The 12991-nt window shown below is 39.2% G+C and overlaps 2 protein-coding genes across 2 annotated transcripts; both read right to left on the bottom strand.

Moving 5' to 3' along the window:
• Positions 1 to 927: 927 nt before the first annotated feature.
• Positions 928 to 2586, bottom strand: LOC134679433 (tektin-4-like). The gene has a single exon (XM_063538341.1). It carries the CDS (start codon positions 2491 to 2493, stop codon positions 970 to 972), a length of 1524 nt encoding a protein of 507 aa, XP_063394411.1. The 5' UTR covers positions 2494 to 2586; the 3' UTR covers positions 928 to 969.
• A 2331-nt stretch (positions 2587 to 4917) lies between these two features.
• LOC134679447 (tektin-4-like) lies at positions 4918 to 12774 on the bottom strand. Its single transcript, XM_063538364.1, has 2 exons — positions 12102 to 12774; positions 4918 to 6431 (listed from the first exon to the last, which is right to left on the bottom strand). Exons 1-2 carry the CDS (start codon positions 12502 to 12504, stop codon positions 4963 to 4965), a joined length of 1872 nt encoding a protein of 623 aa, XP_063394434.1. The 5' UTR covers positions 12505 to 12774; the 3' UTR covers positions 4918 to 4962.
• Positions 12775 to 12991: the final 217 nt, after the last annotated feature.

Raw genomic sequence — 12991 nt, 5'->3', positions numbered from 1 at the left:
AATTTGGCACCCATGTGCAAAATGTTAGAAACGCACGGATGTCTAACATAAGAACTTTGATTTGCAATTCCAACTACCTACTTTTGACGGAGATCTTGCTGTCTTTCTTTTGAACGGTTCGGAATATCATTGGAAGGAACTAAAAGAACAGAGATTTCTCGAAGAACTCGAATGAGGCAAGATTAACCTCTGCCCTAAATCTTACCATCACTGCCACTCACAGCGAGAGCTATTACAAGGGCTACACTCTGCTACAACATATAATCAAATGCTTTATCAGATAATCGGCATAATAATATTTTGTAAACTCAAAACGGACATGCCTTTCATAACGGAGTTATGCTCGGTTGTATAATGAGTTCTCACAGAGTACTGTCATTGTTGGCCGCCCCACTTTTACCATCACATTTGATGCGCTACCTAGTTGATGCAATGCGTATCTAAATCTAGGAAATTGATACAATATTATGAGATGAAATAACAGTTTAGGTTACGCGATAGATATAGACGCGAGAATAATGGCCAAAAGCCAAATTCGGGTTAAGTTATTCGGGTATTCGGACTATTCGGGTAATATTATTTATTGCATATTTTAATTATTATTGCGTAATTCGCGAGCGTATTCGTATCGTGTCATGTAAGTTGGTGAATGTAGGAAATGGAATTGGCAATAAAATTAATATACCATACAATTGATACAATAATGTACCTGGAAAAGCCATTCTGACTAGATTAAAAGTCACCAAAATGACAGAGAGTGACAGAGTTTCGCGCTTTGTGGCCAGATCCATGCCAGATCAGTTCGTAAGTACAGACCTACCTACCTACCTACAGACCTACAGACGGTCTCAGGGAGATCACGAAATAAACAATACTAACATTCCTAACTACCTCCACTACTAACATTACTAACAATACCAATATTATTTCTAATAAAAATATATTAACCAATGATATAAAAATCCCAATTCATAACGCGGCGAAATCTTCCGGCGTAGGCATGTGGGCTCGCGCTCTAGCACATCTATCCTCGTTGATGTTGAGACTCTTCCTCTTACAAGCGATCTCCTTCTCCAGGTCCCCTCGGTACTTCATCAGCTCACTTCTCACCCCCTCCGCTTCCCTCACCTGCCCCCGCAAGGCCTCAGCCTTCTCTTTTATAAGCTTATGTTCAGCCATCAAAGCATACTGCGCTCCATCTTTACAGTTTTCCACATTAGGCCTCTCGTAATTTCTTCCGTGTAACCTCGTCTCAGCCAATTTGCAGCTCTCGTCGGCCTTCCTTAGAGACTCTTTAAGGTAGTCGATCAAGTTCTCAACATCGGCAGTTTTCTGCAAATTCTCCTTAAGGTTCCTCTCGAGGTGCTCGCAACACTTCTGCGTGGCTAAGATCGAATCTGCCAATGCCATGTTGGTTCTATCACCTTGAAGCTTCAAGTCCTGAGCTCCTTTCGTGATAGCAGTCATCAGGTCGCCTCTTAAATTCTCGGATTCATGTCTGACATCATCACAGTTTCTAATGCTCTCGCTACAGTAATGCTCCCAGTACTCTAAAGTGGTAGAATTTTCGGGCCATCGTGCTACGCCAGGATGCGCTAGGATTAGGGAAGATTTTGGAGTCATTCTTAAATTTTTCTTGTCTACGTTAAGAGTTTGCATTTTATCGCTCCAATCCAATTCGATAGCCGCTTTAGCCGCCTTATTTTTCAACATTTGCTCTTCAACTTTAGCCAGAGTTTCAGTGAAAACTCTCCGTATCTCTCCGACTATTGCCACTTCGTTGATCAATTCTTGCTCGGCATCGTCGCGAACTAAGTCGGGCTCATAACGAAACGTTCTCAGTTCGAGGCATTCTTTAGCAATAGCTTCAGGCATCATGAGAATACGACAAGCGCCCTTCAATCTCGCCCTGTATTCGTCCAGTATGTTAATTTCGTCGGTGATAGCTCGCTCGGCATCTTCCACTTTCTTCTTCCACGACGACATATCTTTAGCTCTCTTTTTCAAACTGTTATTGGAGTTGTTTTGTGCATCGTTTATCTGATCGAAAGTGTCCGCTATTTCTTTCTTGAATCGCTTCTCCATAGCTATAGCTTTGTCGGTCGCTCTCGGGGTGAGGATGTACTGGTTGTTCTTTCTCCACTCTCCAGTCGAATATCTGGTGATGGAGTATTGGTCGACGACGGGTCGGACGCCGGTGATGCCCGCTTGCGGGGTCCAGTCGAGATGTCCGGCGGCCCAGGGGCCCACTCCGCTCATGCCGAGGAAGTCGCCGCTGGTGCTCTCCGTGGGCTGGGGGAGGTACGGGGGTGGCGCGCCCGGGGGGAGCACCCGGGGCACGGGCGGCTGCACTTGTCCCGGCACGTAAGGCCGCTCGTATGGGTTCTCGTGCGAGCCCCCGCCCGCCACGCCATACTGCGGCGGCGTCAGTTTTTGTTGCATACTTGGACAAATGTAAGGACAGTCATTTAGATTCGGTTCTCCGGAAGCCATTGTCACGAAAATTTGGGTTTTCAGTAAATTAATTAATAAAAACTATATAAAATTAGCATAAAGCTACAAGTTGTCGAAAATTGACAAATAAATAGAAGTTTTTTTTTTTAAGTACATAATATTTACTGTCGCATGCAGCCAGTGTATTATCGTGAACAGAACATTTTCAAAAAGTTTTTATTTTGATTTGTTAAATTTGTTCACTAATTAAGTATTTCTTCGAAAATTAAAAATTCCTAGATCTTCCTCTCAGTCACAAGCAAGCTAGAGAAACGGGCTAGAGCCATAAACGAATCATCTTCAAATCAAAGAGAGAATATAATATATATCGGTAGATATCTTCGGTAGCACCCAGAACTGACTGAACTTCTGGCTTCTTTCCTTCCAATTGCAGTCTATTAAAACTTGCAGTTACAAAATGTACATGTGGTGCACATAGTAATCTAGTGTATACTTACTTAGTTCATATTCATCCATTCCATTATAGCCTTTATTACTTAAAACTAAAGGTTGTATGATCTATCTATAATTGAAGATAACTGTACCAGCCGTGAGAGGCAGGTAATGATGCTATTGTTTTTTTTTTGCTTGTATTGTTAAGTTACGTTATGGTACATATAAGTGGGTATTAAGCACTTGAGGTTTATTAGAGAGACGGAGTCTGCAAAGTTATATACGCAACGCAAGCGTTATTTTATTTTATACGTCATAATCTCATAAAAGTTTGATTATGATTATTATGAAATCTTATCGATATTGGGTCAGTGTCGATGCATCACTTTCGACTTTTTAACAAGCTTTTATTGGGTCGACCTGTATGTACGAGTAACTAATAACTGTAATGGAATCTAAGGTAACTAATTTAACCATCTTCCAAGGATCGTAGCGTCATGAAGATTGGCAACTGTATGTAGTTCTGATGACAATACAATAATATGGTACTGTCGAACTGATATGATGGAGACAGGAGGTGACCATAGGTACTCTCGACCTGTATGTAACTATGTAATGGAATCTAAGGTAACTTATTTATCCATCTTCCAACTCCGAGAAAAAATTTACAGCTGTATGTAGTTCTGATGACAATATAATAATATGGTACTGTCGAACTGATCTGATGATGGAGACAGGATGTGGCCTTAGGAACTCTGTGATGAAACAACGCAACCTAATTGTGTTAGGGGTTTTTAGAATTGTCTCGGTGAGTATTAGTTGTCTGTCGTAAGAAAAGTACAGTCAGCGATAAAAGCTTGTACCAACACCAACAATGAAATTTTTGCCAAAAACTTATTACTAAAAGAACTGTAAGAAAAGAATTCGGTTCCCATCTTTAACCGAACGTTAATTGGTTATAATTACCTACACTACAATATGCTCGTTAAGGCAGGTTTTCTAACAGTTAATGCAATTATTGATGTCTCCAAATGCATCGGCAACAACAACCGTCGAAGTTTTTCATAAGAAGTTAGTTAGTACAATCAAAAGCACCACGGAAATAACAAGGAAGATTGTATTCAGATAATTTTGAACAATTTAAACAATCATAAACTTCCGAGATACGCTAATTTGGCCATTAAATACAATATATTTGATGATGAATATTGCCATCAACTTGCAAATTCCACGCGACAGCAACGCTCTCGAGGACATTGCCACCTTGCTGGTTAACCATAACCAATAACATAAACAAAAGATTATAAAATGTCAAGAATACGGGTTTCGTAAGCGAGAGTGAAAGGCGCAAGAATGTAACTGGTAATAAGCTTGTAATATTGCAGGAAGGAAGTGCTGCGGTTAGGCATTATACGAGTAATGACGTTAGGTAAAATAACCTTAAAAGGATGGTGTGAGGAAAGTAATTCTAAGGAAGGAGCCGACTTTCCTCTTTCGGCGAAGTACTGCCAAAAACGATGTCGATATTACGGACACTTTGGGTGAGCGAACTTTTTAAAAGAAGAGCCAACCGCAGTAGAACCCAGGGGAATCACCAGTTTTAGGTACGTACATACTGCAAAGTTTTCAATTGTCTAAACTAAACTAATCACTCTGTTTTTTATTACTTGACCCCTGCCGATCCTTGTTTTTGATAATATTATTCTCATAATAGAAGTCAACCTTGGGTTTTTTGGTAAATAAAACCGAAGATCATGTCATGAGTATCAGGAGCGCTCTTTAAATTCTTTGAACATATGCAACCTAGCCAACCAAGTAGAGACTGTAAAGCTATTCAACCTTTACAATACTAATGTCGTGCTATACTTTCAGAATACTGGGTCAAAACCGCACTCAATCCGAACTACCTGAACACATTATACGTCCTATTTTTTTTCCGTCTACTTATGTAGCTGATTATGTGATCTTTTGTTAATACCCAAGTGTGCGCGATTAGTTTTAAACTTCTAAACGAGCGAAAAATTCAACAACTTTTCATAAAATAAATGTTTATTAATTTGAATTAAATTTTGATTTCTAAAAACCTGCCAATTCAGAAGCCGACGGATAGTGTGAGCGGATCATACCGCACCTGTCCCTGTCTATGTTCAACGTCTTCCTTTTCGACGCTATGGCCGCCTCCAACTCGATCCTCTTCTTCATAAGGTCCTCTCGTACCCGTTCCGCGTTGTTCAGCTGCCCGAGAAGTGACGTCACTGTCTCGTGTATCGTCTTAACTTCTTGTATCAGACCTAAATGAGGTTGGTCTCTCACTGCCTCTCCGTGCGGTCGCCATTGGTTTCGGTTGTCCAGCCTTGTCTGCGCTAACTTCATCGCTGCGTCCATCTTTTGGATGGAAGCTTTTAGATTGTCTATCAGACACTCCATGTCAGCGATTCTTTGGACCGTGCTTCGTAGAGTCTCTTCCAATTTTGTGCATAACTCTGTAGTTAAAGCGACGGTCTCTGCTATGGCCATGTCGGTTCTGTCCGCTTGATTTCTAAGCTTCCTACCTCCATTGACGAGAATGGCGTTTAGACTGCCTCTCAAATCGCTGGATTTTTGCCTGGCGGCTTCAACCTGCTGCACATTCCCTCGGCAAAAGAATTCCCAGTACTCTAGAGGGGCTGAGTAATCCGCGAACCTTGTAGCTCCCGGTCTGAACATGATGGTAGGAGATTTTGTATTGAGTCCTAGATTAATAGTCTCACCAATGTACGCCATGTTTTTATCGCACCAGTCGTATTCGATCCGATGCTTAGCGGCTTTATTGATAGCCATTTGCGCTTCAATGTTGTCTAAAGTCTTGGCTAGGGTAGCTCTTACTTCGCTGACTAGATTCATTTCTTTGATCAGCTCCTGTTCTGCTATGTCAGCAACTAAATCTGGTACGGAGCGGTTGGATCGAAGATCTAAGCACTCTTTTGATATTGATTCAGGCAACATCAGCGTTCTTGAAGCTCCCTTTAGTCGCTGTCGGTCAATCTCGAGCAACTCCACCTCTTCCGTAATCGCTTTACACGCTTTTTCAACTTCAACTTTCCACCTGAAGATATCTTTTGCCTTCTGCTTAAGTCTCTTATTGTTTTCCAGCTGCGTCTTGTCGATGTTGCCGAAAGCTTGCATAATAGCCGTTTTGGCGTTGTAGTCGACTATGTTTGATTCCGTTATGGTTGAAGGGTCAAGTACGTTCTCGTTATGCTGCCTCCATTCGCTGAGTGAGTATCTGCTGAGGGAGTACTTGTTGACTCTGGGTCTGGTGCCCGTCATCTCTCCGAGAGGAGTCCAGTCCACCTTGCCGTCGTGGCCTGGCTTGAGATTGGGCAGATACTCTTCACCGCTGGGAGGTGGTCTGATCGTTGCTTTTTCTTCAACGTGTACTGGAGTAGCATCCGCCGGAGGAGCGCCTTTCGCCTCTACGGCCTCTTTAGTTTCCTCTTTCGCCTTCGCCATCTCCACTTTTTTAAATGCTCCGATGTCTGTGCAAACTTTGGGACATTTGGGATCTTCCGGAAATGTAGTTAAAGTTGAATCTGCCATTTTATTCACAAAATAAATACAATAATGGTCTAAAAAATATGTAAGTGCATTGACAATTTATTGACAAGTATACGTTTAATTTTTTTGTATAAAAATAAGTATATGGCTTTTATCTGCTGAAAGGTTTTCATTAAAGTTATGTTTCAGCGGTATGTAAAATAGGTTGGTTTGAAATTATAATATATTTATGGCATCTTGTTTTTGTTAAACAAGGTGTATGGTGTGCAGCAGTGTATAGTGACTATTTAAAATATTTGTTAACATTTTAATTACTATAATAATCCTCGACGCTAAACGCGATGATCTGAAAGCGCGCCAGCCTGCTTCCATTCACTACCACTATGTGGCTGTTGTTCTCACGTGCCCTCAACTCAATGTGCGCGGAGGTTCACCTCCAAGATCGGCTAGCTATGTCAGCCATATTCGGGCTCACGAGCGCCGAGCTAACTAGGAGTCGAAGTGGTCGCCATGGTCGAAATCGGCCGGTAGGATCATCATCATCATCACTATAATAATGTTGTTATTTTTTCTCACTCACTCGCTAGCCCAGCCAGGCTCACGTGTCACAGTGTTCAATAAGTATAGTAGGATCAAAGAAAGGATACTAAAACCTAGATACAACGTGCATCTACTTAATACCTACTCTACTTAATACATCTACAGCAGCAAAGACAGTCAAATCTAGGCGAAGCTGGTGGCTATTAGATCGAAGGTGAACTCGTTTCAAACTCGTTTTTTGCGCGCATTACATTGCATTTTAGTACAAGCTTTGCTTAGTTTGGGCAGGCCTATGGAACTCTCCGCGCGAGCTCGGATTAATACCTACGAATGTGCTCCCGTTCACGGTAGAAAAGCAAGCCAGTTGGTTGCCACACGCGCTCACGTACGCACGTCACCGCGCGCCGCACTGTCAATTTTTACGATAGTTAAAAGCTACGTACTCGTAGTAGGTACCTACCTACTATTGAATTTCTTTAATTAAACCCGCAATGTTTAATCATGTATGACAAATGTATAGTTTTAGATATCTATCTATTTGAAATAGGTAGCAAATTTCTAATTTATTTTGGTAAATGTTTATTTTAACGACAGTAGGTAAGTTAACTTTACACCGGAAAGTGCCTACTCATTTTTGCTCTGGTTAACTTATAATTAATTACCTGTATTCATGGGGTTTCTATTATTTTTCTTTATTGTGTAACATTAATCTGTATCTGGTTTTAAATTACACGAAGAAACTAATTCTTGCTGTGATTATTGCCCGGTTTATAAAACGGTGTAAACACTGCGGTTACTGCAGGGACATATGACCATTCGCAAACACGCATAGTCGGAATATTAGGTATAATTTAAGATTTAGCTTCCCTTTTATTTCACTCCGCTGTTTAAGTAGGTATTTATTTATCATTTCTAAGCATCAGCAACCCTAGCGTTGTGCCGGTGCGCGCGGTGCGGGGAGCGGCGCGTTGAAGGTCACTCCATTGTATTTTTGTGTAGGTATCAAAACGGTAGGTATTTACGTTTTGTTTGAGAGATAAGTATCTGTTCGTAAGAACTATTATATAATCTGTGGTTTGGGGCTAGGTTGATCTGTGTAAGATGTCCACCAATATTTATTTATTTTATTTCTTCTATTCGCTGCTCTTTTGATTTTAGTAACTAGACAAAGGATTATTATAGTTTGACCCAGGGACTGTCTCATTTCAAACATAGATATCACCATATTTTCGTTGTCTTACGCTAGTGTTAGCACCCAAAAGGGCTATCAGAAAGGAATAGTTTTCCTGGTTTTTACTGACTGACAAGTTGTGTTTGCAAGACATATTTGTAGCCTTTTTGTAGCATATATCACATATAATATGTAGGTATTCGATATTTAGGTGAGATAGAAATAAAATAACGAAATAAACGTTTAGTTTACTAAGGCTGAGGAATTTACAGAGGAAAAACAGGTACTTCAATTATTTTACTAATATGTCTTAACTGATGGGTTAAGACCCACCACCCATCATACTTGGTCAAATCAATTGCCAGTAGAAAAAGGCGCGAAATTGTAACTTCTGATTCTAGATATTTAGTTAAAAAATATGTTTTCCAGACTCATACCTCATACCGGTATATACAAGCATCCAGTGTAGGTACAGTGCTGCATCTTATCTTGTTAGGATCGCTACCGTTTGCAAACAAACTTTTTCCGGCCACATAGCGGTCTCGTGAACTCACGTATGAGGTCACGACACGCGGACTTCTCACGTACTCATATTCCAATATGAATATGACTAACACCAAGTTAACACGACTTTATAAGAATAACTAAATTATGAGATTATTTTAAATGCCAAGACTCCTGCGCATGAGAGATAAGTTGCATGTGTTTTGTAAGGTTTTAATTTTCTTTTAAATAAATGGCGGCAATCCAAGGAGGTGCTCTCTATGCGCATATTATCGTCTACTTAAACGTGCCATTTTTGAAAGGTAAAAATTGGGTTGATGGGTTGATGTTTATTAAAGTGCATGTTTTCATAATGTTTGCGTTTTTTAATGTTGTTTCACGTTGTAATTACTAAATTGTTTATGGTATGTGTAAACTTAAGTGTCGAGTAGTTTCCTTTTTGCATAATTTTATATGAACGATGATTGCTAAGCGTAATAACGTAATGAGCAATATGAGCATGCCTTTTAGACGATTTAAATTTTAAATGAATTCTGATATTGTTCAATTCTTACATGACTGCATTTACTTAACTACCGGCTATGTTTAGGTATGTGATATATCCGTGTTACATTTTGTATTTTATGATTTACCTTTATTCGTTTTAAGAAACTCAAATAAGTATCAGTTTGGCAATCAGTATAGTAGTATACCCTATAATGGGCGTGGAACCAGTAATGGGACAAAAAAACATAATTCCTCTAAAATAAGTATCTAAAAGTAGTTTATAAACATTGGCTGTATATTATCATAAATAAGAGTCCTAGAGCTGTTTCAGTTTGAAGTTTCATTAAATTTGGTTGCTTTTTAAGAAATTGGCGTCAACCCAAAAGTTGTCGTGTCACTGAAAAAAAATACCACTACGAATTCTTAACAACTTCGCTAAGAGTTAATTTATTAAATTTCAATTAATTAATACTTGATGAAAACTAGAATGTGTTTTGTTAGTTGCATTTACCATGAGATAAGGTATACAACACACTATGTTGTGAGTCCACAGATGTAAAAAAAATAGTGGTATTTGGCCCAATCCCATTATAGGAGCTGTAAAACTGCGTACCTCCTATGATGGGACAATTGACAGAATGATGTTTGCCATGCCATAATTTCATGTTTAAACAATACAGAAGTAAAATGTAGTTACGAAATATGTCAATCAGGAGGTATTCTCGCACTTCGGATAAATTAATATCGCTTTTCCAAACTTTTATTTAACTTGACCTGTTAGTTAGTGTGGGTCCAATCTTGGTAGCTGAATTTGAGCCACTTTTCGATTTCCGACTCAGTTGAAATTTTGTGTAAGTACGTAATTAAGTATGCAAATCGGATGATAATGCAATATTATGATAACATGGACCTTATCTGATGATGGAGACAGGAGGTGGCCATGGGAACTTTATCGCAATAAACCCTAACTAATTGTGTTTGGGTATATTAGAATTGTCTCGATGGATCTAATACAATAATAATTGGCTGTGGAAAGAAAAAAACATTCAGCGATAAAAGCTTATACCAAAAATTATTATTTTTGCCGTAACTTATTCCCCATTTCAATATTTTATACTGATAGAGCAATGTCCATTATAGGGGGCCCATTACTGGATCCACGTCCATTACCGGGGGCCCATTACTGGAGCTTTGGTGTCCATGACTGGAGAAAAAAAGCATAGTTTTAATTTGTTAAATATGTGGAAACTAATTGCTGTATCTTTGATACAACACGCCTAAAACATGAAAGACGGGTAGGACTTTCATCTTTTAACACGCTAAGCGGTAGACCATTTCCATGTATACGGGAAATATCATAAATACTCCAAATTTCCTCTTAAATGACCCATGACTGGTGCTGTTACTATAAATCAGTTTGGCCCTCTCGCGCTCGAGAGGAGGCCTGTGCCCAGCAGTGGGACGTATATAGGCTGAGATGATGATGAATCAGTAAATCCTTCCCACCAAATTTATTAGGTACTTATCAATTACAACTAAGCAGTTAGCGTGTAGGTAGATAATAAAGAGATTGGTGTGTTTTGTTCGGTAAACCGGTTAGTAGAGTTAGACCAACATAAGTCTGCAACGATTTTGATAGCACACATAGTGCAAGTGAAGTGTTATTTTAATTGACAAACTTCTATGAAATTATGACGTATAAATAACACGTGCACTGCGTGTGCTATCAAAATTGTTGCATGATTTTAGTTTTAGTATAACTTCATTGCTTTGGTTTGTAACTATAAAACTGTATACCCTCTGCTGATCCGATATAGATTTCAGTAGGTTGGATAAGCAAACGACGTAATTGGATTGCTCCGTATACTTATTTCTGTTGTCAATGTAAGTTGTTACAGAGGATATTGCTTGTCTTTAATCCTATTAGAATTTGCTACTCCTATTATATTTGATGTGATTAACTCATACTATGTACCTATTATCTATCACAACGGTGTTGTCATTTAAACATTTACGATTGGTCATTAAGTATTACCTGGATGCAGGAAAGCCGGGTTTTTACCAGGCAGTTTTACTAAATAAGCATATATATATATGGCATTGATTAACATATTAGATAACTAATATTTAAGAGATATCTTATTCCAGTAGCAATTTTGTATCAATCTTGGTAGGTAAGTTAAGTACTTACCTAATTTGAATGCGGCCTCAACATGTACCGTCTCTCAGACTGAGTCAGGGAACAAAAATGCGGGAATCTAGTTTGCCACACCTGCCTTAGCCGGATGTTAGGGCATACACCTGTCTTTATTATTATTTACCAGAGAAAATTGCAATATGTAGCTATTGACCTATTGATTGGTATTAAAGTATTTATTTATTAAAAACTTATTAACTTATAAGTAGTTATTATAGATGGTCAAGCAAATCTTGTCAGTAGAAAAAGGCGCGAAATTCAAATTTTCTATGGGATGATATCCTACGCGCCTACATTTTTTTTAATTTGCCGCCTTTTTCTACTGACAAGATCTGCTTGACCCAGTATATGTCTGTATCCTTTCCTACATCTAAAATGACCTTATCGCACTGCTCTGTGTAGCGTGTACCTACTGTTACGCAGGCTTTTGTGAGAATTAAATGTCTTGGGTAGCTGTCACTTAGGACCTTGACTTGTATCTTACATTTTAACAATGGTTAACAATGGTATGCGATTAAGGTTGAAGCTTGCTTATCGGTCTCTCGACTTCCTTCCCCCATAAAGTAGGCTGTTGGTCGAAAACAACTGAAAATTCTTCTTTGTTAAATAGATTTGTGAGTTTATGTTTTGGAAACAACCTTGTCATTTTGCGAAAGGTCTTAGCTACGGGTTATAGCATTTATTGCGTATCATATCCAAAATAGAAATAACATTTCTGTCCTATACTTACCTATATATTTTTACTCTTATCTGTAAATACAGTCTTTTATCATTACTTACCAGATAAAAGCTGCAGCCATCCACAGATGTGAAACACGGTGGTCGATTGACAGAAAAAGAAGAGTAACATGGTGCAGATGGTAAACAGGGCTGCTGCGACAGCTATACCCACGAGGGCGGTCGCTATCTTAAAGACAAGCCCATTTATTGAGAAGAAGTCGTCCAGCCTCCCTTTACAGTCTTCCAAGGCATCATCTGTTCTGCAAACTTGCCAAAGGCCAAACTTCCTCGGATATTCAGTCTCTAAATCACCAATCCACTCTGGAGTAACAAACGCCACAACGCTGATTATTGCGTAGCAGATTGTAAAAATCGCCCAAAGTACACCAATAGCTTTCGAATTTCTGACATAGTTTGTCGCGTACAAATGTGACGAATCCACGTACTCGATCTTAGAACCCATTATGCTGGATTTATTTCACAACACTTAAACTTGTGGCACTTAACACATATTTATGTTATTAATATTAGTGTAATGTCTTTGCTGAAGTTGCACTGTTTCCATTCATGTCTTAAAAGGCACAAGCGAGGACGCGAGAAACACGACACTAAACGGACGCAGCGAAATACTAACCCATCGTGCAAGGCGAACACAACCTCTCGCCGCACGCCATTCCACTGAGTGGGGATAAAGTCACAGGCTTGACCTATTGACTCTTCTCTAATCCCATTTCTAAAGGTTGCTTATTGTTTAAACTCCACACTTTCATTACGTAATGCGATAAACTTAATTGATTTTCTCGGTAAGCAAGTTTTTAAGATCTTGGTTTCTTTAACAATTTGTTGATACTTAGTTGTTTATAAACAACGAAGTGCTTACTAGCGACATCTGGCTAAAAATATGCGATATCGATATGATATAAATAAACTCTAGTGACATCTAGCGTGAT

The sequence above is a fragment of the Cydia fagiglandana genome, chromosome 2 (assembly GCF_963556715.1).
Source record: "Cydia fagiglandana chromosome 2, ilCydFagi1.1, whole genome shotgun sequence".
NCBI lineage: Eukaryota > Metazoa > Arthropoda > Insecta > Lepidoptera > Tortricidae > Cydia > Cydia fagiglandana.
The sequence above is the reverse complement of the archived record's forward strand: the minus strand, read 5'-3'. Positions and strand labels throughout refer to the sequence as shown.

Excerpts from the sequence above, each read along its gene's own strand:
- LOC134679433 (XM_063538341.1), bottom strand. The coding sequence starts at position 2,493 with ATGGCTTCCGGAGAACCGAATCTAAATGACTGTCCTTACATTTGTCCA.
- LOC134679447 (XM_063538364.1), bottom strand. The coding sequence starts at position 12,504 with ATGGGTTCTAAGATCGAGTACGTGGATTCGTCACATTTGTACGCGACA. Across the intron at positions 6,432-12,101 it reads ATGGCTGCAGCTTTTATCTG|ATCCCAAATGTCCCAAAGTT; the intron begins GTAAGTAATGAT and ends CATTTCCGGAAG.